The sequence below is a fragment of the Penicillium robsamsonii genome, assembly GCF_028829455.1.
Source record: "Penicillium robsamsonii strain IBT 29466 chromosome Unknown utg000005l_segment0_segment0, whole genome shotgun sequence".
NCBI lineage: Eukaryota > Fungi > Ascomycota > Eurotiomycetes > Eurotiales > Aspergillaceae > Penicillium > Penicillium robsamsonii.
Genome location: NW_026643223.1, coordinates 1007825 through 1031008, shown reverse-complemented (window position 1 = coordinate 1031008; position 23184 = coordinate 1007825). Strand labels below are relative to the sequence as shown.

General features: G+C 48.4%; 9 protein-coding genes across 9 annotated transcripts; 3 read left to right on the top strand and 6 right to left on the bottom strand.

Moving 5' to 3' along the window:
• Positions 1–179: 179 nt before the first annotated feature.
• Positions 180–2086, top strand: N7447_008429 (methylenetetrahydrofolate reductase (NAD(P)H) MET13; the record flags this gene model as incomplete). The annotated part of the gene is made up of 2 exons (XM_057232691.1): positions 180–1003; positions 1066–2086. The coding sequence occupies 2 exons, from the start codon at positions 180–182 to the stop codon at positions 2084–2086; spliced, it is 1845 nt and encodes a 614-aa protein (XP_057082233.1).
• Positions 2087–3389: 1303 nt separating this feature from the next.
• On the bottom strand, positions 3390–6565 carry N7447_008428 (putative NTP binding protein; the record flags this gene model as incomplete). The annotated part of the gene is made up of 2 exons (XM_057232690.1): positions 3390–4925; positions 4994–6565. The coding sequence occupies 2 exons, from the start codon at positions 6563–6565 to the stop codon at positions 3390–3392; spliced, it is 3108 nt and encodes a 1035-aa protein (XP_057082232.1).
• Positions 6566–7381: 816 nt separating this feature from the next.
• On the bottom strand, positions 7382–8833 carry N7447_008427 (Nur1/Mug154 family protein; the record flags this gene model as incomplete). Its single annotated transcript, XM_057232689.1, has 2 exons — positions 7382–8476; positions 8576–8833. The coding sequence occupies 2 exons, from the start codon at positions 8831–8833 to the stop codon at positions 7382–7384; spliced, it is 1353 nt and encodes a 450-aa protein (XP_057082231.1).
• Positions 8834–9145: 312 nt separating this feature from the next.
• Positions 9146–9826, top strand: N7447_008426 (H(+)-transporting V1 sector ATPase subunit F; the record flags this gene model as incomplete). Its single annotated transcript, XM_057232688.1, has 3 exons — positions 9146–9172; positions 9461–9598; positions 9686–9826. The coding sequence occupies 3 exons, from the start codon at positions 9146–9148 to the stop codon at positions 9824–9826; spliced, it is 306 nt and encodes a 101-aa protein (XP_057082230.1).
• Positions 9827–10363: 537 nt separating this feature from the next.
• N7447_008425 (ML domain-containing protein) lies at positions 10364–11064 on the bottom strand (the record flags this gene model as incomplete). Its single annotated transcript, XM_057232687.1, has 3 exons — positions 10364–10514; positions 10573–10789; positions 10847–11064. 3 exons carry the CDS (start codon positions 11062–11064, stop codon positions 10425–10427), a joined length of 525 nt encoding a protein of 174 aa, XP_057082229.1. The 3' UTR covers positions 10364–10424.
• A 1036-nt stretch (positions 11065–12100) lies between these two features.
• N7447_008424 (uncharacterized protein) lies at positions 12101–13299 on the bottom strand (the record flags this gene model as incomplete). The annotated part of the gene is made up of 3 exons (XM_057232686.1): positions 12101–12447; positions 12522–12668; positions 12795–13299. The coding sequence occupies 3 exons, from the start codon at positions 13297–13299 to the stop codon at positions 12101–12103; spliced, it is 999 nt and encodes a 332-aa protein (XP_057082228.1).
• A 1831-nt stretch (positions 13300–15130) lies between these two features.
• On the bottom strand, positions 15131–17276 carry N7447_008423 (putative bifunctional fatty acid transporter/acyl-CoA synthetase (FAT1); the record flags this gene model as incomplete). Its single annotated transcript, XM_057232685.1, has 5 exons — positions 15131–15302; positions 15363–15506; positions 15572–16718; positions 16772–16927; positions 16991–17276. 5 exons carry the CDS (start codon positions 17274–17276, stop codon positions 15131–15133), a joined length of 1905 nt encoding a protein of 634 aa, XP_057082227.1.
• A 775-nt stretch (positions 17277–18051) lies between these two features.
• Positions 18052–19579, top strand: N7447_008422 (putative peroxisomal 3-ketoacyl-coA thiolase (Kat1); the record flags this gene model as incomplete). The annotated part of the gene is made up of 6 exons (XM_057232684.1): positions 18052–18147; positions 18203–18298; positions 18354–19202; positions 19256–19320; positions 19370–19481; positions 19541–19579. 6 exons carry the CDS (start codon positions 18052–18054, stop codon positions 19577–19579), a joined length of 1257 nt encoding a protein of 418 aa, XP_057082226.1.
• A 782-nt stretch (positions 19580–20361) lies between these two features.
• Positions 20362–21978, bottom strand: N7447_008421 (uncharacterized protein; the record flags this gene model as incomplete). Its single annotated transcript, XM_057232683.1, has 1 exon — positions 20362–21978. The coding sequence occupies one exon, from the start codon at positions 21976–21978 to the stop codon at positions 20362–20364; it is 1617 nt and encodes a 538-aa protein (XP_057082225.1).
• Positions 21979–23184: the final 1206 nt, after the last annotated feature.

Below are 23184 nucleotides of genomic sequence, written 5' to 3'. Positions count from 1 at the left end.
CACAGGGATTGTGCTCAGGGTCTCAGACAACAGTAGTCTCATCTGCACAGGTGTCCCACAAACAATCTAATTAATTACTGTGCTCCGGTATGTTTGTTCAAGAGTACAATTCGTGATGGAATTGATGGCTCGTTAGATATACGTGATATGCTTACAAAAAACCAGATTAACCCGACACGATGCATATTCGGGAGAAGCTTGCTAAAAACGAGGCGGAGGGAAAGACTGGAATCTCCTTCGAGTTCTTCCCTCCCAAAACCGCCCAGGGTGTACAGAATCTTTATGACCGAATGGACCGCATGCATGGGTTGGGTCCTTCATTCATCGACATCACCTGGGGTGCTGGTGGTCGCTTATCGGATCTGACTTGCGAGATGGTTAGCGTGGCACAATCGGTATATGGCTTGGAAACTTGCATGCACCTGACTTGCACAGATATGCCATTGGAGAAAGTTGATCAAGCGCTCCAAGCTGCCTACAAAGCTGGCTGCACCAATATTCTGGCTCTTCGAGGAGACCCACCCCGAGACAAGGAAACATGGGAGGCCGCTGAAAATGGATTTTGCTATGCGAAGGATCTGGTTAAATACATTCGGGACAAATACGGCAACCACTTCGATATTGGTGTGGGTGGCTATCCCGAGGGCGCCGATGACAACACGGATGTGGACCAATTAATCGACCACTTGAAGGAGAAGGTTGATGCGGGCAGTTCTTTCGTCGTCACTCAGATGTTTTATGACGCAGACAACTTCATCGAATGGGTGAAAAAGTGTCGAGCCAAGGGCATCACTGTCCCCATCATCCCCGGTATCATGCCCATCCAGACATACGCTTCTTTCATTCGTCGATGCAACTGGACCAAGGTTCGAGTGCCTCCTCAGTGGATGGAGGCCCTTGAGCCGGTCAAGAACGACGATTCCGCGGTTCGAGATATCGGAAAGACTTTGATTGCCAATATGTGCAGACAGCTGATCGCTGCTGGTATCAAGCACCTGCATTTGTGAGTATTCCTTACTAATATCTCAATCCTAGTATCCGGATATGTTCTAACAAATTGTCTAGCTATACCATGAACCTGGCTCAGGCCACTCAGTTGGTTCTCAAAGAGCTCGACCTTTCCCCGTCGGACGAATCACCTATTCAACGCGCGCTGCCTTGGCGACCCTCCCTTGGCCTCGGCCGAAGGACGGAAGACGTGCGACCAGTGTTCTGGCGTAACCGGAACTCATCATACGTTGCTCGTACCCAGACATGGGACGAGTACCCTAATGGTCGCTGGACCGATTCTCGTTCACCTGCGTTCGGTGAACTTGACGCTTATGGCGTGGGCCTGAAGGGCACGAATGAGCAGAACATCAAACTCTGGGGCGAGCCAAAATCGATCAAGGATATCTCGAACATCTTTGTTGACTTCTTGGCCGGTAAACTTGACCGACTGCCGTGGAGTGACTCGCCAATCACAACCGAGGCCCACGATATCCAGGAGGACTTGCTCAAGCTAAACCAGCGCGGATTCCTGACAATCAACTCTCAGCCCGCTGTCAATGGAGTCAAGTCGTCTCATCCTGTGTACGGATGGGGCCCGAAGAATGGTTTCGTCTACCAGAAAGCCTACCTTGAGCTTCTGGTCCCCTCCAACTTGGTCGATGAGCTCATCACTCGCATCGAGAAGAACGATGACTTGACCTACCACGCCACTAACAAGAAGGGCGAGCTCAAGACCAACACCCGTGACAGCCCGAATGCCCTGACATGGGGTATCTTCGCTGGACGAGAGATCATTCAGCCCACAATTGTCGAGACAGTCAGTTTCTTGGCCTGGAAGGATGAGGCATACCTCTTGGGCGAGCACTGGTCCAAGTGTCACGACGCAGCCAGCCCTAGTCGCAAGCTGATTCAGCAGGTCATGGACGACTGGTATCTCGTCAATATTGTCGATAACGACTTCCACAGATCTAATGCTCTGTTCGAATTATTCGATGGCCTTGAGATCAAAGAGCTTAACGCCGAAGTCGAGGTCGAGGTCCCTGAAAAGCCATTGACCAACGGTCACACCGAACAAAATGGCGTTGCTGCCAACTAAACCCAGTTCCCCTTAACTCAGAACTGGTTTGATATCCATTCATACCCTCGACCAACTACCTCGGTCGTATGCCACCTTTGCAAATCCCCCATTAACACCAACTCAACATACCTAATTCAACATCACTCATCTCAACGATAACACAGCCCATACAAACAACCACTCCAACACATCTCGGGCTCCCCCTGCAATGTCTTATGGCGTCACGACTGAAGACCTCTCAACGATTTCTTCCTCAGCGTTTTCATTTCAACATAATGTACCGATACCCCGTCTCTTTTAACAATGGCGCTTCGTCGATCGGATTCTCTTTTATTTTATCGGGTCCATTCTTCTCCAGGCCCGGTGCTTCTCTTCTGGACTATGTCATATTTTCTGTTTGGTCTAATACAGTCCAGAACAATAGTCCAGAAGAACGGAGGAATCAAAAGAATGAAAGAAAAAACAAAAATTCAACATAATTTTGCCTTCGCGGCTTATTCCTTCTTCTCGTCTTTGTTTGGTTTTTCTTCATTTCATAGAGCTTTCGCAGTGGCGGCTATAACTGTCCACGGTAGCCCAACCCTGCTTTTTCCCTTCTCCTTTTTCTTCTTCCTTTTTCCGTTCTGTCGAATTTTTCTTGGATGCTGCTTTTATCTCATACGATGCCGAATTCACCTCGGCTAATTGGATATCTCATTCGCATGAACTGGAAAAAGGATTGCTCAACGCATATCCGGACATCAAAAATGTTTGCGAAAGGATCTTTCTATGTTTAAATTCCTTATCTTTTCTCTGCTTTTGCAAGGTTATCCCGGGGCTAGCATACAGGACCATTCAACACCAGGATGTCGGAGTTGGGTCTGTTTTTTTTTTGTTTTTGTTTTTGTTTTTGTGACAGCAAAAGAAAGAGAACATCGTACATAAGACTGGATTCTGGATTTGAGGGGACACGACAAAATATGCATGTGATCTTATTTCTCTCTTCAACATGGGAGAGGCACATCACTGTGTGTTCTGGGCCTTCAGCTTTTGTGTCTCGGTTTTAGGTCCATATCAATATCAATCCATGTTCTTGTCTACTACTACATACATTGGCATACAGGACAATAAATGGATTGCATGTAGAATATCCAAGTTCTGGGACGTATTTAATAATAAGATAAAAATACAGTTGCAAGACAGTAGGTAGGCGAGTAGATAGAACCGCTTGAGACCAAAACCAAGACCCGATAGCACCAAAATCGACGGACGTCCCGCTTCCAAACTGAAGACTTGTAGAGAAACCATCTTTTCAAGCGTACAGCTAAAGGATAGGCTAATTTTACATTATTAGGGCACGGCCAACACATTGGAAGGCCCACGCAAATGGCTTGGCAAACCATATAATCCAACTGGACACGAGGACGACGTAGCCGGCAGTACGGCCTATCAGTATGGCAGAAATCCCAAGAATCAAGAGATACACGATGGCTTGAAGAAGCTCCACCATGAACCGGCTGATAGCCTGATCATTGCGAGGCTTGGGCCAGGCACCTGTGGCCTGGTAGCGTGACACCACGATGTAGATGCATTTGGAGACGCGCCAACAATGGCTGGTCATGTTCAGTGTGTTATTGACCACAAATTTGACGTAAGGGCTACCGGTGCCCATCCGAAAAGCGTTATTCACTTGGGTGACGGCAACAACAAGAATATTGAAGAGAAGTGAAAGGGCCAAAGGGTTGGGTCCCTCGCCGTCAGAATCAGCGTTGTCTTGGGAGCGCATGTCACCTAAATCGGCAGAGACGTCTGTGATACTCGACTGAAGAGACTCCTTGGTGGGACTCGCAACCTGAAGCCCGTCTAGCTCAGCAATTTCCAAAACTTTACCAGAAGTACGGAGACGAGGAAGGGTTTTCACCCGCTCTTCCTTTTTTTGCGAAGTATCAGGTTTCTTTTCCTTAGAAGGAGGCTTTTCAGAAGCGGCTGGTTTTGCGATCTTGGAGAGTTTATCCAACTTGGACGGCTTTGCTAGTACAGAAATCTTTTTGGTTGATGTAGTGGGCTTGTTAGGGGGCTTGGCAGGGTTTGCCAACGAAGGACATTCCTCTGATAAGGTCACTCTTTTCGTTATTAGCTTGCTTGGTGTGGGTGGTCGTGAGGGAGATTGTTTGTTTTCCTCTGGCTTGTTTTCCGTCGTGACCTTTTTTGGCGGCGAGGGAGGCTTGTTTGCCGAGACAGTTGGGGTGTCCTTGGTGGACTGAAAGGACCGTGCCGATCGTGATGATTCTGAGTTGTCCCTGGATGGAAGAGCTGGTTGAGGACTTGGCGACTGCTGCTGGTTCACACGCTGGGGTGACCCCGAATCATTCCGCAGAGACTCGGCACGTGTACGGAGGGACTCGGTCCTGTTGCGCAGGATCGTAGCAATGTTATCTGTGGGTGATCTGGCTATCCCTGAAGGCCTTGCCAGCCCGGTGGTACGGATGAAGCCACGGATAGAATTGGGCGCTGTGCCCTGTGCTCGTTCTGGAGTACGATCTTGCGCGTGATCTTCGTCTTGACCCTCGTCGTCTCGGTCTTTCGGCTGGGCGGAGATGCTGCGGAGTGGAAACGTTTGCGAAGTTGTCAAGGTGCGCCCTGTTGGCTTGGTCATCATGTTGGGTCGCCCGGGCCGCAACCCCGATGGCGTGGAAATTATCTGAGCCTTTGCCCGGACGGCTTGGATAGCCTCTGCGGTGACGGTGTGATTTGTGCCACCAGGACGACGTAGCCCTTGCGGCTTTGGCGAAGATGCTTTCTTGTCGGGCGTGGGAATCATGGTGCGTGTGGTAGTGGGTGTGATAATGAACACATCGTCGTCCCCCCCCGTTTTCTTCTAGACTCCTGGACCGCTCCGGTGTATTGCTGGTAGGGTGGTAGTTCTCCTTGCTCGAGTCCTGGGACCTGGTGCGCGGAATTGTAGAGGGGTTCTGGGACCGGCTCCGATCTTGGTACATGGCTGATGGCTTCGAGCATTGGGCAGGTCTCGAATTCTGAGAAGTTTGTGGTCGCTCTTCTTGGAGGACTATGGTCTCCTCGACTCTTTGGATGGCATGTCGGTCCGTCACTTTCCTCACTTGCTTCGGCGCCTGTTGCTTGTTCTTGGAAGGCAGGGCCAATGGGAGTGGATGCAGACTCGCATCGTCTAGGGAAGCGAACGTGAGGATTTCGTCTGGGTTCTTCTCCCCAGATATTTCCCTGCACCCTAAAAAAAGACCCATCCGCATTTTGAGGGTGTCTTTTTTCCTTCGCTTTTGCGGGAGATTCCTCCCAAATTGTGCTAATCCGATTATATCCGATCTCATCTGGGCTATAGTAGTGGGTGGCTAGTTGACGTTGCGACGCAGTCGTGGGCTGGGGCTGTGAATGTTGCTCCGGCTGAGAATTTTGCAGAGCCTGCGGTGATGGGCGATGTTGGTCTCGTGGCAAGCTCGGCATCTGATGCCCATCGTGTGCCCCGTCATATGTGTTGGCCGCCCTTGGGCTCTGGGTTCTTTGTTCGCTAGGCACGAATTTGATCTCGGGAGACGCGTTGCGACTAGGCAATGTTTCCGGGTCTGTCATCTCCCCACCGGCCCGGTGTACTCGTTCAATGCTTCTTTGATACTCGGCAATTTGTTGTGCCGTCATCGTTGGCGGATTGGGATCTTTTGCAGTTGGCATGTTCACGACGAATCGATCTTCCCAGTCGGTGATAGAACTGTGCTCGGCAGATACTGGGGAGATGGAAGGATGAGACCGAGGGCTGGAATCAGTCGTCGCGTTTGTTTTCACTGATTTCTGGGGTGTGGTTTCGGCCACATCCATGTTGACCCATTGGTCACCTTGCTTCCGCCAGCTGTTTCGGCTGTCCTCAGAAATAGTGGTGGGATCATTTTTTTTGCTCCCCTGCGCGGCACTGCTCTTAACAGTGCTTGGACTTGGTATGCCTGATGGTGCGTTGATTGCCCGGGGGCTTGCCAGATTTTGGCTAGTGCTAGCGGGAAGTCTGCTGCGGTGGTAGGAGATGGGCGAGCTGGGAGGTTCTGTTCTGTCGCTTTCCTTACTCCTGACACGTCTTGGTAACAACGGCGACTCCTCCAATTTTTCTCGGATCTTCCTCCAGTATGGATCATGACCTTTGTCCGCAGATCTAGGCTGGTCACCGAGCCGTCCCAAGGAATGGCTGGCTGGGGTCAGTTTAGGAATTCTGGGACTAGACGTCTGGCTGGAATCATCGTTACGGCTTCCAGAGAAAGACCTCGGGACTGGCAGCTTGGTAGCTTTTGACATTTGAGATATATTCGCCGGTGCACCTCTTGCAACAACATACCCTGTTGGTATTTCTTCTTGCGGGTATCTAGGTGGAGGTGTTGCCGAGAGCTCCGTCGAGGGCTTGTACTCGACACGGTATGCTTTGTAGGAAGTCTGGCGTATAGGTCGTGGTGAGAGATTCACAAGGTGTCCGTTGGGCAATGCGACATGAGCTTCGTCCATGTTGGGGTGAGGCTAACAATGATTGTTGTCAGGGTTGCCAATGCTACTGGCACAGCACAGCGGATAATTGCCCTAGCCCATGCCGTATAGGAGCGATGAGAGAGTGGTCGTTCCCTGTGGTGGTTTTCCCAAGGTAAGCTCTATGTCGGTCGGCGGCTGTAGAACGAAGGATATGAAAGACTCAAGGCCCGGAGGAGTGGGGTGATTCAAGAGACTGCCTGTTGAGAGATCTCCACGGGCGGTCGCTCATAACGCGTAAGAATAATGTGGTTGATTGGAATGCCAGGTGATGAGGAATGCCAGCCCCTAGGACGAATGCCGTTTGAAATGCTCCACCATCATCTGGAATGGCAGTTTCCTCTCGAACATTTTAAAATGAATTGCATTATCTTTGAAAGTTGCAAGAGCTGAATGCAGAGAAAGTGCGATCTATATCTGGATCACAGCGTGGACATAGTGGACTGATAACTTAAGAACTCCGAGGCAACCTATCCACCAATTGAATTGAAAACAATGATCAAGTCGAACAAAATCAACTTTGGGCAATCGGAAAAGAAATATCATGAGCCATAATTTTGGGAGCCCTAGATGAGCAGCTTGCATTCCCCAGCGTGGCGAATGTGCATGAATACCATAAAACAAAACGTCAAATGTAAAGCTGCACCAGGTATAGCCTCAACTAAGAATGATGTATGTACGAAAGGTGCTGCTACCGCGTCATTATCGTCTGGAAGGTGAATAGGAAACTGCGCATCTGATGCCGAGTCGGCAATCTTTCATGCTTGTTGAAATGGAATTTGGTCATTCATATTCGTATTAAAATCGCCCCGGTTCTCGGCGAGAGTTGAAGTTATCTGATCTATTGACGGTAGCTGGACCGCCTCCCGGTACACTGCTTCTCTTCAGCGGACTGGAGGTTCGCATCAAGGGAGTTGTACCACGCTCCTTGTAAACAAAGTCTCCGTTGCTTTGTAAACGGCGGTCAAATGAAGTTGTCGCAGATTTCCTCAGTGGGGAGTTTGCATGACTGTAGACACCAAGGCTTCCTCCATCACCTGTTGTTGTTGCAGTGGATCGGAATTGCGGTTGTCGCATTGTTGTGCGGTTGTTACCTCGCGCCATCGGCGAGCCATCTCGAGACATGCTCGGAGTGTGGGTTGGGGGTCCTTGGAACTTAGAGGAGATCGGAGTAGAGGTAGTCGACTGGCGGACCGGCGTGAAACCTTCTGGGTCGACGTGCTTGAGGTAATTGGGGTTGGGGCTGGTCTTGAAACCACGGTTAATGATGACAGCGGGGCTATAAGTTTCAACCCTGTTAAATTCGTCCTCGGTCTTCGGTGGTTCACCATAGGGATCCGAGAATTGAGTGCCAACATCTCTCATCACGGGATGTGTCCGAGGTTGTACATATTTGGTGTCATATTCTTTGAAGACCTCTTTGTGTATAACCTTCTGGTCCTTGGCTTGTTGCGTGTACGAAGAAGATATGAAGGACATTTGCACAGATAGAAGAGCTGTCAAAACTATTGTCGTCACAATCGTCACGCTGGGTCGTGGATCGGAAAGCTGTGTCGGGAGGAACAGCCAGTATACTAAGACGTGTCCTGGGCTGAACAGACAAAAGAGCCGGAGGCAAAGTGGCGAAGGATCCCAAATTGCAAGCTCCCAGACATCCCGCTGTGCGTCGGGGTGTGCTCTCGAGTGTGCCGATTCTGATGATAGCGCTTTGGCGATGTACCGCAAGGGAGACGGCATCCTGGGGCTTGAATCAACCCGTACACGATGCGCCGACGGGGTCGCCGGATTGTTATCAATGGAATTCTCAAACAGGCGATAGCGTCTCTTCTTCTGGAATGTGTAGACTGCATTGGTCACAGAGGCGACAGCCATCAAATGGGCGATAAATGAGGCCTAAGCGGAACAATCAGGACCGATTAGCTTTTTATTCATCAATCTCAGGAATATACAGATAGAAGGAGAGGGAGGAACACGAGAGGGAGAGTAACATACAAGCCACCCACGCAGAGATGTGCCGTCGTCGTCGCCGAACACATCATCGAAAGCCTTGCTACCACCGGACCGACTATTTGCTCGCGCAATAAGCAAGATCAAGTTGAGCGCAATACCGATAGGCAAAGCCCAGTTTTTCTCCAGTTGATCCCAATCACCGGCTTCAAATTCCTCAGAAAGCCAAAGCAGAAAGTCATATGGATTCAGGTATGAGAGTATGCGCTCGGAGAACGGGCGGCGGCGTACAAGTCGAGGCATTATGTCAGAGGATGGTGGTAGTAGATAGAAGCTGTTCCTCAGCAACTTCGATCTAATCAATAATATAACGCAAGCACATCAAATGTGAGGGTTGAGTCAAAGGCGATTCCACGATTGTTTGCGGACAATGATACCCGGGAGTAAACAACTCTTGAGAAATTGCATCAGCTTATGTAATTCGCAGCTGCCGGCGATAACCACGGCGATCAACGAACAGCTGGACCAGATCTGTCATTCCCTTGATCTATTTCGAACTGCTAGTTCGAGGACTGTATATCTCGGAGATCTCAGGCTCTTTTATTTTTCCTCATCATGGCGGCATCGGCCGCAACATACAAGGTATTTGACATGAAGTCGATAGAATGACCCCTCCGATCGCTAACTCGATACCCCAGGACCGGCAATTCCTTGCTGTCATTGGCGATGAAGAGTAAAGACACTTTCTTCCAATTTGCTCTTCGTCGAAAATATCGTGCTTGGCTAACCTAGCTCGACTTATCATGTAGCTCTGTTACTGGTCTTTTGCTCGCAGGCATCGGGGTATGATACTCTTCACTACCCCATCTACGTCACATCTATATGACATTCATATGAAACGCTATGCTAACTTGCTGGCTCTTTTTACAGCATGTCACTGAACCACCGGACTCCCAGAGAAACTTCCTAGTCGTTGATTCCAAGACCGAGACCTCAGAGATCGAACGGGCCTTCCAGAACTTCACCCAGGAGAGGAAAGACATTGCCGTGCTCTTGATTAACCAGCATGTAAGTTGCTTCTCCATATCCTGCGCTAAATATTTGAAACACTCGCATTTCATTGCCTACATCCGCTAACATATATGTCAACCTCAGATCGCAGAACGCATCCGCCATATCGTCGACGCATTCGCCGATCCTTTCCCAGCTGTCCTTGAAATCCCCAGCAAAGACCACCCCTACGACCCAGAGAAGGATAGTGTTCTCAAGCGTGTCCGCCGCCTGTTTGGGGAGTAGGCTTGTTTTACATGGATGTTTGTCGTTCTCATTTAGCCGGGAAATGGTGAATTGGTTTCGCTGTTCCGCCTCCAGGGTCTGCGCAACACATTTGATCCTATCATTGATGATCTCGGCGCTTGAGCATAATTGGGAAGAAAATATGGAAATATCAGATAGGGAAGATACCCAACGCAACTGGAACGAGTCCGAATACCCTCTACATATATTCTCTTGGCGGCTATACGGAATTTATTTAACATACATTGCGTGGTCAGCGGAGATGACGGATTGTATATTGTAGTCACAGCCAGATGTAGCGGTCAGGTTTACACTCGTACCCAGTTATGGTTTATACAAACGATTATAAACAAGGCAACAAATGCAAACAGCGTAGAAATGAGGGATTCCAAATGATATCCGAAAGTACTGCAAAGCGTTATAGAACTTGAAACAAGAGAATGCGAATATTGGGGTAGTCATGAGAAGGGCATGGAAAAGAGCATTGCAGATGCTTGATCCCCGAGTCAAGCACATAAGCTAATGAGGTTGACAATTCAGCAAATCGAGAGATGCCACCTGGTGAGTGGATGCAAAGCAATGTCTAAGATAGACAGGATTAGAAGTGAAACACGATGTCATCCGCCTTGAGGCAAGTGACCTGCTTCTGCTCCTTGTTGTAGACATCAGCAAGAACGGAGTATTTGCCCTGTAAAAACGCCGTTAGCTGCTTGCTTAGCTCTGAAACAATTATAAAGAAAACGTACCGGTGGGATCTGCTTGGGCAAGTCCACCTCCTTCTTCAAGATCATCTCGCCCTTCTCGAGGGGGCATTCGAGGTCCACGTTCTTAAGCTCATCGCATAGGTCGACGGTCTGCTTAATCAAAGTGATGAGACCCCACTTCACTTCCAGGTTCACGGTAGCGCCCTTCTCGATTCTCTCGAGCAGGGTACCTTTGGCGGAGATTGTCAACTTCTTTCCTCTGTTACCACCAAGATGTTAGCGAAATATACTGAGACAACACTCGTGAATGACGTACGGTAGAGGTGGGTTAGGTGCCAGATCCACCGACTCGATCTCGATTTTGTAACTGTCTGGTTTGGCACAGTACTGCAATGGGTTGTCACCATTCACTGGGTACTTCTCGTTATCGGTCGGCTTCAGTGAAGCCTGCGTGGGATCGAAGATAGAGAATGCGGCTGCGTTTGCAAGAGGGGCGGTAAGAACCAAGACGCTGGCAGCTGATAAGAACCTCATGGCTGTGACAGCTGTAGTTTGAGGAAAAGCAAATTGTAGATCTCTCGGATATATGCAGTTGAATATCGCGAAAATAGTTTCTAGCTCAAACAAGGTGTGGGGTTGGGATCAAGAGGCGGAGGTAGAAGTTGGGGTGAGGAGAAACCTTGGAAGAGATGTCACTTGATGACGCCTCTACACGTGATCCCAGGGGCAGATCTATACTATTTATGTCCACCAATGGTTCTACGCCTCATGTACCTGCAGGTTGTGGCTGAGAAAAAAAATACGGACTATCTTTTATACAACTTCATAGGTTCATCTTGTTCTACCACCGAGATCCGTGAAGTTGTCTTCTCTCATCTCATGCTAAAGGTGGGGAGTTAATCTGACCCACTATACTCCAGTTCCTTATCAGTGATCGGCATCAAATCAACAGCACCTGGGCATTGTCAAGTACTTTTGTCCATCATCTCGATTCTGAAGCGACATTCATTCCAAGCTTCAAGGGACCATCCTAGCTAGTTATTGGACTTCCTGCATCACTCGACCATCTGATTTCCACATTAATGACATCCATATGGGGTGCTTAAGCAGCCAAGCAAACAACGATGGCTTGACAATGATGTGGAGATGTAGATGATGAACTTGACCGCCCACCACCTCTTACCATCTCTTACCATCTCTATTCTGCACCCCGGTGATGTTCAAGGCTGATGGCAAGGCGTCTCTACGGCCACAAGTACTCCTCGTTACCCTCCCCCTGACTCCTCGATTCTGTTGAATGGCTGAGTTTACAGTCTACGGACAATTTCGAAGCCAAGCAATATATTGATATCTCTGCCCATTTGCCCTTGCGTTCGCAGTGGCGGCAGATATAAAATCACAAATCAGGAGCACATCATTTCTCAGGATTGTGTACACAACTTTATTAGAAGATCCACCTGGAAGCTTGGAGGAATTGATCAAATAATCTGAGACTCATAGTTGGAGGAAGGTCAAAGATCACCTTCAGAATTTTCAACGAAGTTTCGTAGAACTTCCCCGCAGATGCCACTTATGGTCCAGCCCAGTTGGAACGTTTTAACCAATCTTCGAAGGAACTAGCTTCTAAGCCAAGTTCTTCGAGCGCAACGTCATCAGCAGGATCGAGAGCGCCATAGCATCTTTTCTCCTCTGGTGCAATCGAAAACCATTCCATCATCTGACGGATATCCTCTTTGAATCCGGGACCAACTGAATGGGAAGCCATATCGGCCCACTCATCAATAGTAATTGGATCATAGATCGCTGGTTGGCCGGTGTGTCGTGCGAATGTCGATGCAAGATCTTCCATACGTAACTTTTTACCACCGACAAAATAGCTTTTACCATTTGTCTTCGTGACTCCCAGGGCAAACACCCCTATTGTAGAAGAATTAGCTTGAGCAAAGCAAAATGATTGCAGTACGGCTATCTGAGTTGATGGCAGAACTTACGTGCAGCAAATATTCCCATGTCATGTTCAGGATCGACCCATTCAACAAGCTTGGTGGCCGGGATCGGTGGACAAAAGCGAACAACTCCATTTTCTGCTTCAAGATTAGAGGATGTGCTAGACTTGAGCTCCATGGGCCTGACCTTCTCTTCGGCAATACTGTGGTCGCTTCAAATTGGTGAAGAAAAGACCTGTGGGGAGACGAGTGTTAACACATGTGATCTTCAAAGAAGCGGCAAAGACAGAATATTTTCTTCAATACTATGGTACTTACCAGGAATGAGACATGTTACCGCTGATAATTCATCTTTGGCCCATTGCTCGATAATGGATTTGTGGTCCATGTGAAAGATCTTTTGGAACCTACCCGACGTAGCTTGTTTCATATTAGGCAAGCTGCTAAGAACAAAGTGCTTCACGTTGCAAGTTTTGGCGGCAGCAACAATATTTTTGCCTGCTTGAAGCTCATGTTTCATGCCTTCTTCATTCGCGATAATTTTGCCTGAGAGCTCGCTGGTCACCGCAAACACACCATGCGCCCCACTGAATGCATCTTTGAGGCTTGCAAGATCGTAAATGTCACCAGCTTTAAGACTCAAGCGCTCGTCCGGAGTTTGGAAAGTTTTCAGAAGCTCTTGGGCCGCAGGAGATCCCACATTTCTCGTAATTGCGCGAACGTGCCATGTAGCTGAGACTTCGCGGAGAAGTGACTGAAGCACACCTCTGCCTTGATTTCCTGTTGACCCAAGAACAACAATAACTAGATTGTCTGAAGCCATGGATATGGGGGAAAATATCGAGCGGTTTGTGATGACGATACTAGCGGCAAAGTTTGCTTACTCCAGAGTGATCAAAGAGATTACATCTATAGGTATAGCAGCTAGCTACCTGATACTTTTATAGCAAAGCGCGTTGTCGGAATTTAAATGTTAATACAGGCCCCAGAGACTTCACCGATGACGATTTACACGTAATTGGCGGAATGTTTATTCATCCGACTCGGCGACATTGTTCTACCATCCAAGTGATTCATCAGCCTCCTTGGCCACCGTCGTAGAAAAAACCTCATTTTGGAATACCACATTTTCGAATTAAGCAGTTAAAAATTCTTCGGCTTTGAACAATATGCTAGCCTCGATGCTATCGCTTTCTTCCCACTCTAAGGATAAAGAGTATTATCGGAGGTTCTGCGCTAAACAAGTTTGGGCATAGCGAAGAATCAAAGCAGCAAGCTTAAGAAACAAAGTACCTCCTATTGAAACCATGGAAATGAACTAAGGTTCAATTTGTGGAGCGCTATCATGCCAATGGCAAAGCAGCCCTGGCATTTTGGACCTGCAATATGTTTCCGGCATGTTATTGATTTCTGCTGGTCAGAGTCGGGCAAAATATGACTCCGCTCGGCCACATTATGACTAAATCATGCTCGCAAACGTATCATAAATCATTGCTTTCTCAAGGAGATCAATAGTATTTCTAAGCATAAAAGGGGCTTTCATGGACAATCTTAACGTACCCTGAAGAAGGCAATAGATGTGCCGGGGAATATGAGCAGCGAAGGCGGGTCTTTTATGTCGGGCGGCATTGAGGGGAGGTTACGTGACAGCGTATCGGGTAGTGTGGTAAGGAGCAGCGACATCAGACTTTCTCTTAATGAGGCATACGTCCTGGTCAATTCCCCTTGAGATCATAGACCGTGGTCTGGTGGTCTTTTGGGCCATGTTCGCTAGGAATCCCCCTCTTGCTTATTTGACGTTTTCCTTTCCGCCATGTCAGTTGGAAACAGATAGTGTCGCGTATACAATAGGCCTCGGATAATTACCTAAGATAATCAACCTTGTTGTTCGACGCAATATGTCAGATGCATCAAGTCTCCCATCATCAAGTCCCATGGCGCTCAAGGCCCAAAGGACAAAACTAGTTTGTCAACTACATTTGCATCTCAAGTTGAGAAATATACCGGTATCCAAGCTAGGTATGAGACTTTATGACCAGATCAGAGTGATGAAAGCGAGTCCGCATAAATCTGAATGGACAGCACTATGTCTCAAGCGAGTATTAACCCCGATCTATACCTAACGACACTTCTCAGGTCCAACCATGCTGTGTGGTGCACCGTTTTTGAAGTTGCAGGGCAATATGTCATGCCATATTCCTGATCCAAATATCTAGCACGAGTGGCAACCAGTAGGTACATTATGAGTAAGAAGACGAAACATAGAAAGAAAAGAAGAGAATGGTTCCTGGCAGTACATGGTACAACAAACCATCAGACTGCGGACTTGAATCCCAAGCGTAACCATAAAAGACCCATGCCTCGCTAAGAGCAAGTTACTCTTAGCTACCATACTACCCAGGCTACTATACTAGAAAGGACCTCAACTTCTATAAATACTCTCGGGCCCCACTATAGCTACCATGTTTTGGACCCACTTGCATGGACCCACCTACTGCAACCTTAGTTATCACCTTGTTTACATCGATGAGCATTTATTGTCTGGTCGCTTATGTTTTGGGAATATAGTGTCTGTTAACTACGAGTCTATTCGTGTCTATATACTTGCTGTAACAAAAGGGGCAACTACTGGCCGTATTACTAAGAGTAAAGGCTCAGAGCTTTGCTTTACCACTCTCAATCTGTGCCCAACTTTGCTCTTCCAACTTCTGATAATTTGTGCCGTTCAACCAGTACAAAACATCGCCGCCCCAGTCCTGACGAGGATTCCAACCCTTCTTCGATAAGTCACCTTTAGCCTGCTTGAAAGTGACACCTGTGGCAACCCTATGGATTATAATTTGATTAGTGGCACAGACAAAGCATTGCAGTCAAGGGAGTGCTTACTTCTCAGTAAGTCGGACCAATCGGGGCAGAGCATATGAAGGAACACCCTTCTTCCTGAGCTCCTTGTACAAGTTCGACATCAATTCTGTCTCAGCCGATGGCGATTCCAGTGTAATACCAGCAGCTCCAGCTTGGCCATCATATCTAGTAGAGACTGTTAGCAATGCAATCTTACCAAAAGAAAAGCAGAACACAGCCACAATACATACCCACTCAGCTTCACACCATATACCACAGCGTCATGTACACCCTCAATCCGGCAAATATGGTCCCGAATCTCACCCGCACTAACATTCTCACCCTTCCAGCGGAAAGTGTCACCAACTCGATCTTGGAACCTTACCCACCCAGACTCATCTTGAACCACCAAATCACCAGACCGTTGGAACAAGTCTCCTTTCTGGAACACATCACGCAGAAGCTTCTCTTCCGTTGCAGCCTCATTGCCCTGATACTCAATCAGTGTACCACGGTCCCGAACACGACCAATTGCCTCGCCCTCTTCTCCAAGCGCAGCCTTCACACAGAACCCAGTGACAGGATCGCGGTACGGCATCTCGGTATCAGTATCATACTTGACGATGAAAGTGACATCTTCCACAAACCGGCGGATAGGCCCAGAAAACCCGATCTTGCCGGCACCCCAGGCTCCAACACCGTAGTTATCAAATTTGGCAATTCCCTCTGTTGAGCGGTAGAACTCACGGATCTCAGGAACGTTAAAGCGCCTACGGAACTTCTCCCAGATCTCTCCGCGCAGCCCATTACCGCTTGCTACGATGCACTTGTGGTCCTGGTCATAGGGTGATGGTGGCGCTGCAAGAAGGTACCGACATAGCTCGCCGATATATAAGATACGGGTTGCGCCTGAGTCGTGCACCTCTTTCCAGAAGCGGGAGGCGGAGAATTTGCGTCCGAGGCATAATGTACCTCCGTTACCGATGGCGGCGCATAGGCCGATGAAGAAGGCTGTGCCGTGGAAGAGGGGGAGAGGGGAGTATACGCGGAATGGGTGGTACTTTTCGGGGTTGTCGACATCTTGTGAGAGTGGGGTGGCGGTGATCATGGCGAGCATGTTGCGGATTGCGCAAGCTTTGGGTTTTCCAGTTGTTCCTGATGTGTATACCAAGACGCAGATATCTTTCATGGTGCGCTTGGCTGCGGAAATTCCTGATGGGGAATATCGCTGGAGAGTTTCGGGGGTGACGACCTCGGCTGAGATTGTTTCGACACCTTCGAATGACCCCATGCTGTATGTAAAGTGTGGTAGGTCGACGCAGATGTGCTGAGACAGATCTGCGGTTGAGATGATTGATTTGGAGCCGGAGACGTTGAGACAATGGATGAAAGTATCATCTGTCCCTAGTGTCAGAGGTATATCCTCGTGGATTGGAATTGGATTAACAAACCTCTCAGACTGGTATTAATCATTGCTGCCACGACTCCCAATTTCGACAAAGCATATAGAATTACTACCATTTCCGGTGAGTTGGTGGTAAACACAGCCACTGTATCACCGGTGTTGATATCACGGCTCTTCAAAAGAGCAGCCATCCTGTCGGCCACTGCAGAAAGGCGCATTAGAAATCAGATGTAATGTTTTCTGCCAACAGGGGGGCTATTCTCACAATCTTTCAATTGGCTGTATGACCATGTCTTATGCTCAAACCAGAGCGCATCGGCGGTACCTCGTCCTTCAAGCTCCACTGCCCGCTCAAGTAGCTTGTAGATGGTTGCTGAGCCATCGAGCTTAGCGATGCGGTCGTTTAACCGCTTCATGGCAGCCTTATCGCGAGCGATTGTTCGCAAATCGGTGGAAATTCCAAGCTTCGCATTCAGATATGCACCGGCGGCCACCGACAAGGCAGATGCCACAGCCACGGCAGGCGCGCCGACTTCAGAGAAAATGTCCATTGTGACAGAGGCTGGATTCTTTAAAGTCCAGTATTTCTTGTAATTCAATTCAACAAGAATACAATATCTGGACAAATGAGTGATTCGTTTGCAGGGGGGTATCGTCTATTCTCTAGAAATTCCGAAGCTGTCAAAAACCGGCATGGCGACGAATATAAAGATCCCCAGGCCTCGGTGGCTTGGACGGGAGCTAACTAGACTCCATCTGCCGTTGACAATGGCGATAGGCAATCTCCTAAACGGCTCTTTGGATTGGCCATATTCGCTACTTCGGGTGGAGTCACTTTTACGGAAACCCCGTAATCCTTCCCCGGGCTTAGCTTTCCCCGGGGCCGGTTTTGGTGTCAACAGTTAATTTAAGGCTTCAGAAATATTCGGCCTTGAGGCACAAGATAACGTCAAGGTCTTGAAGACATCCAAATACTCTCGACCTCTTCATGCCCTGTCAATATACTCGCATCGCCCATCAATGCACATGTGGGGCCATAAAACGTCTATAACCTCATTACCCCACCAATCATAGTCATTAGTTACGGGCCGAGGGATGCAAATTACAGTATCATACATGGTGTGACCCGAAGGCCCGGCACTTCCAATCGGCTCAAAAAATGTCCCCAGAGGGAAGAGCAACTCGGTTTGTTCCTGTTTGTTTCCAATCGCCTCGGGGAGAAGTCTGGAGAAGCCGCGGTTCTTTTTAACATCTGAAAGATATTGTAATATTAAAACGTTCAGCCTTCTTTTTGTTTTTGTACATTTGCATATATTTTTATTCACAATGTCTTCACCACAACAACGTCTAAGCTCTGTCGCTAACCAGCTGGCTCCTGGCTCGGCCCGCCAAAAGCTTTTGGCCAAGAACCCAGAGGATGTGGTATGTCAATTGTAGCTAGTCTAGTCCTTCATTGCAATAGCTAACCAATTCGCAGGTTATCACATACCTGGCCCGTACGCCGCTCACCAAGGCTCGCAAAGGTGGATTGAAGGATACCACCGTGGATGACCTCCTCGTGTCACTCCTCACGGTAACTTTTCATCCATGATAAGAGGGTAAAACACAGACACTAATATATCGACAAGACCGTCCGCGAGAAGTCCAACCTAGACCCCAACCTTGTTGAAGATGTCTGTGTTGGCAACGTCCTCGCCCCCGGCGCAGCGTATATCGCTCGTTCCGCCGTGCTGGCAGCAGGTTTCCCCGTAACAGCAGCTGCCTCTGTTGCTAACCGATTCTGCTCCTCCGGTCTCCTGGCTGTACAAAACATCGCCAACCAAATCATCGCTGGATCCATCGATGTCGGAGTGGCTGTTGGAGCCGAGAGCATGAGCAAGAACGCCGATGGCGGCGCCCCCGAAATGTCCGAGAAGATCAACAAGCACCCGATCGCATCCCAGAACACCCAGCCCATGGGCCAGACCTCGGAGAACGTCGCTAACCAGTTCAACATCACGCGCCAGCAGCACGATGCGTTCGCTGCCAAGAGTTTCCAGAAGGCTGAGCGTGCCCAAAAGGCCGGTTGGTTGGAGGACGAGATTGTCCCCGTCAAGACTCAAATTAAGGACCCCAAGACCGGCGAGGTTACGGATATTGTCGTTGACCGTGACGACGGCATCCGCTACGGTACTACTGCCGAGTCCCTCGGCAAGATCCGCGCTGCTTTCCCCCAGTGGGCCCCTAGTGCTACCACCGGCGGTAACGCCAGTCAGATTACCGATGGTGCTGCTGCCCTGGTTCTTATGAAGCGCTCGCGTGCCCAGCAGCTCGGTCAACCCATTGTTGCCAAGTTCTGTGGTGCTACCGTTGCTGGCCTGGAGCCCAGAATCATGGGTATTGGCCCATCTGTTGCCATCCCCAAGATCTTGAGCAAGTTCAACTTGAGCAAGGATGACATTGATATTTTCGAGATTAACGAGGCCTTCTCCTCAATGGTAAGTTTACCAAGTATCTGACTACTTTGCAAGACTAACATACGTCATTACAGGGTGTTTACTGTGTCAACAAGCTGGCCTTGGATGAATCCAAGGTGAATCCCCGTGGTGGCGCTATGTAAGTGATCATTGACCCAATTTGATTGATTCCATGCTGATGTTTCAAGTGCTTTCGGTCACCCTCTGGGCGCCACTGGCGCACGCCAGGTCGTCACTGCTCTGTCTGAGCTGCGTCGCCAGGATAAGCGAGTTGCTGTGACCTCGATGTGTATTGGCACTGTAAGTTACCTCCAATCGTCATGACTTCAATATTAGGATATGCTAATTGCTTAAAATAGGGCATGGGTATGGCCGGTATCTTTGTTTCTGAGCATTAAGCATGCAGAAAAGCGTCTGCTTATGATTAGTGTGTTGATATTGTATATATTTTTCTCTATACACTGAATACGACTCTGTGATTTTGATACTATATATATCACCCCTGGACGCCGGTGTAATAAATTTTCAATTGCTCGAAATATTACCTAAGTATTCCAAATGTGTCAGGTGCTCTGAGGGCGACAGTTTGACCAAGTTGATATCTGCCCTAGAACAAGATGCCCCTTTCATTTGGACCTCAAGTTCACCTCTAGAATACTTGACATTCTCAATTCATCCCTCCTTGTCTTTTCTTTTCTTACTCTCCTTGCGATCTCTCACCAAGTTACCACAGTACCATACTCTTTCCCACAATGCCGTATCTCAAGGCGTCAAGAAGGGCACACAAACGTGAAAGGTCAAAGAACCCCAGGTCAGCCAACGTCACAAAAGCCCCGGAGCCTGGTCCTACCTATGAGCTCTTCCATGGCTCTAAGAATGATTGAATCTACAAGATTTTAGCAAGCCTACTGCGTCAGATTGTTCAAAAGATTGACCATACCGGGACTTGCATACTCATATCAGTATCTAGTGCAAGCAACCACTGCAGACAAGCTTTTGGCTATGCAGTGTAAGAGATCTGGTTGGAGGGTCAGAGATTTGCTTGGGGGACCTCAGCTATTTAAGCGCTACACCCAGGATACGGAATCATTGCTATCGAAAATAGACTACGAGAGTATATGTACGACACATCTATCATTATGATTGACTGGATTTGGCTATTTACGTAGTAGAATAAGCATCAGGCTTTCTTCACAAATTCAACCTTCCTAGCCAACCAGCAACCAATCGTAAACCCTTGAATTGCATCATGCTCATCTCGAGAAAAGACAATGGTCCAGTCTCCTGGAGCTGGTGCATCCAAACCACGTGGACAAGTCAAGACCCAGACATCATCTCCCAGATATTTCATTGGAGTGGCATTTCCTTGACCCAGATATCCATCAAACGCACCGTATAGCATGCCATCCTCGCCAATGCAATGGAAGGTAGATTCAATCTCAGCACCGTGATAAACACCCTGGAATGAACTCTCTTTAAGGGTTGATTCTTTCGGAACAATACGCCGAGCACTGAGTATCCGATTATCTCCCACACGATGAATATTCAAGAAATCTCCATCAATCGTCGCAACCATAGAATCAGACTTCCCATGATTTGGTGTACTAAGTTTGATAGTTACAATAGAGCCATCGTATTTGATGTTCACCTCTCCGTCCCGTGCGCCCTTGGCTATGACAATCGACAGCTGAGTATCCCGATCAAGAAACGCGCCGACCCAATCCGCAACCGACTCGATGGGTGCCGTTACAGGCTTTGGTAGTCCTAAAAGCTCTCGGAAGATCTCAATGTTGGGACCGAATGCGTCTCTGTCACTGTTCAACATAACGACGACGGACAAGCGGTCGCGTGGTGAGTGTCGCCGGTGCAGTCGATACCCTCGCAACGCTCCACCATGTCCGATCGTGTTCACACCGTCAATGTCAGTGTGACTTAGCCCATAGCGGTACCTTGCCGGAGTACCGTCTTTGAACTTCGGATCAGCGATAGCGGTATGGTACCAGCTCTGTGGATCAGCGTAGCAGTGATCGAGATATTTCTCGTACGCGATCATATCAGTGAGCGAAGCCACTAGTCCAGCATCACCAGACCATTCCATTCTGTTGATAGCCGCTGTAAACCCGTGCTGCTCATCGCCCTCATATCCAACACACGGCGGTGGGTGATGTGCGGTGTTGGGGCACAGGAATGCCGTGCTCATACCAGCCGGGCGGAGTATTCTCTCTTCGAGCAATTTGTCAAGCGACTCGCCAGTTGCTCGCTCAATCACTCGGGCAACTACATGGTAGTTGAAATTGCAGTAGGAAAATTCCGTTCCCGGCTCGAAATGAAATGATTTGGTTTGAGCAATCAGTGGACCGCAGTCTCTGGCGATCAGAAACTCGTCGTCAGGCTTGGACCCCCATAGTGTGGTCATAGCCCAATAGTCGCGCACACCGGATTGCATGTCACATAGTCGATCAATTGTGAGTTCACCGTCACGGGTAAGCTCCGGGCTTACCAGTTCGGTGAGATGATCTGAGAGCTGCTTCCGGACATCGCCCTTTGCGGCTAATGTCGGGGTTGGGTTGCGCTCCAGGTCGATCAATAGCGCACACACAAACTGTTTAGTAATTGAACAGATGGGTAGTTGGGTTTCGGCTGTCATGGGGATCCGTTGGTCCAGGTCGGCGAATCCCCACACGCGTTGGCCGATGACCTCGCCATCTTTGACGACAGCGATGGCACCTCCTGGGCCACGAGAGCGGAGGGCAGCTTTGTTCAAGACCCCTTGAGCCTGTTCCTTGGTGATTCTCATACTTTTAGATTGGTGTAGAGAATGGGAACTTGGGATACCTTCGATGTTGGCTCATTACCCCTCTTCCAGTTGGTAATCGCAGATAGACAGTTGCTAAATATAGCACAGCGAAATTGCATGGAGCCCAATTTTATATACAACATAACAAAAGGTAGCTGATATTTGAAAAGAAGTTATAATCACATTCTCATTATTGATCCCATAATATGTGGTTGAAATCCAATAATACACAGACATAAATGTAGACAAGGCGCCAAGTAATGTCATAACGCCACGCCACTTTTCAATCGTCAGCTAGCATTATTGACACGACAATCGGGAATCCTCACAAAGCCTCCCAAGAAGACAATAACCATTTCCTACGAACGATTTTCCTTCAGCAGCCCGTCACCTACATCTAAAATATCATTACACCCAACCTTCAACTATATCGACAAGGCCAAAAGCTGCCGGGTAAAACATTAAGCTGCTACATCAAACACAAAGTGTATTTTTGTTTGTTTTGGGAGGTATGAGCAGACAGTATCGACTTGAGACAATGGTAGGAGTAGCCTGAACTATGATGTATTTTAATGTGATTGGGTATAAATAAAATATCTGTAGAGTAAGGAGTCACCTGCATATGCTAAAATGATGATTACAGGATTGCATATAGAAAAAATAAACATCCGAGACATTTGACATCCAAAGCAGACCGGAGTAAATAAACTACGACATAATGATGCTCCCCCTACGGGCCGATCGTTAATCTATCAAGGATTGAGCTTAAAAAGGGGCTGGCTAATAATAGACAGTATAGGGGAGATTAGCACGTATGTAGTAAACCCCTGATGGAACCTTTGGACTTGGATTGGATCATGCAACGCGATCCACCAAGGTGTCTCTATCATATTCCTCCACAGGGTCACCTTACGGAGTATCGGTACCTGAGTTGCGACCCACTACATAGAGTAAATGCGAATGAATGAAACCTGGTGTTAATGTCGAAGAAACCCTTTGTCTTCTGAAGCCGGATAGGAATATCCGGGGAGATCGGGCAAATCGAAAGCAGCTTCGGGATCCATGGATACATCATGCCCCACAGCTCATGCATATTTTTGGAATCAATCAACTCACGGATCCACCAATCGGAGGGTTTAAATTTGAATTAAAGTGGGCAAGCAAACGTGTTCGGACCCACATAATCCACAGAACTACGCTGTGGCG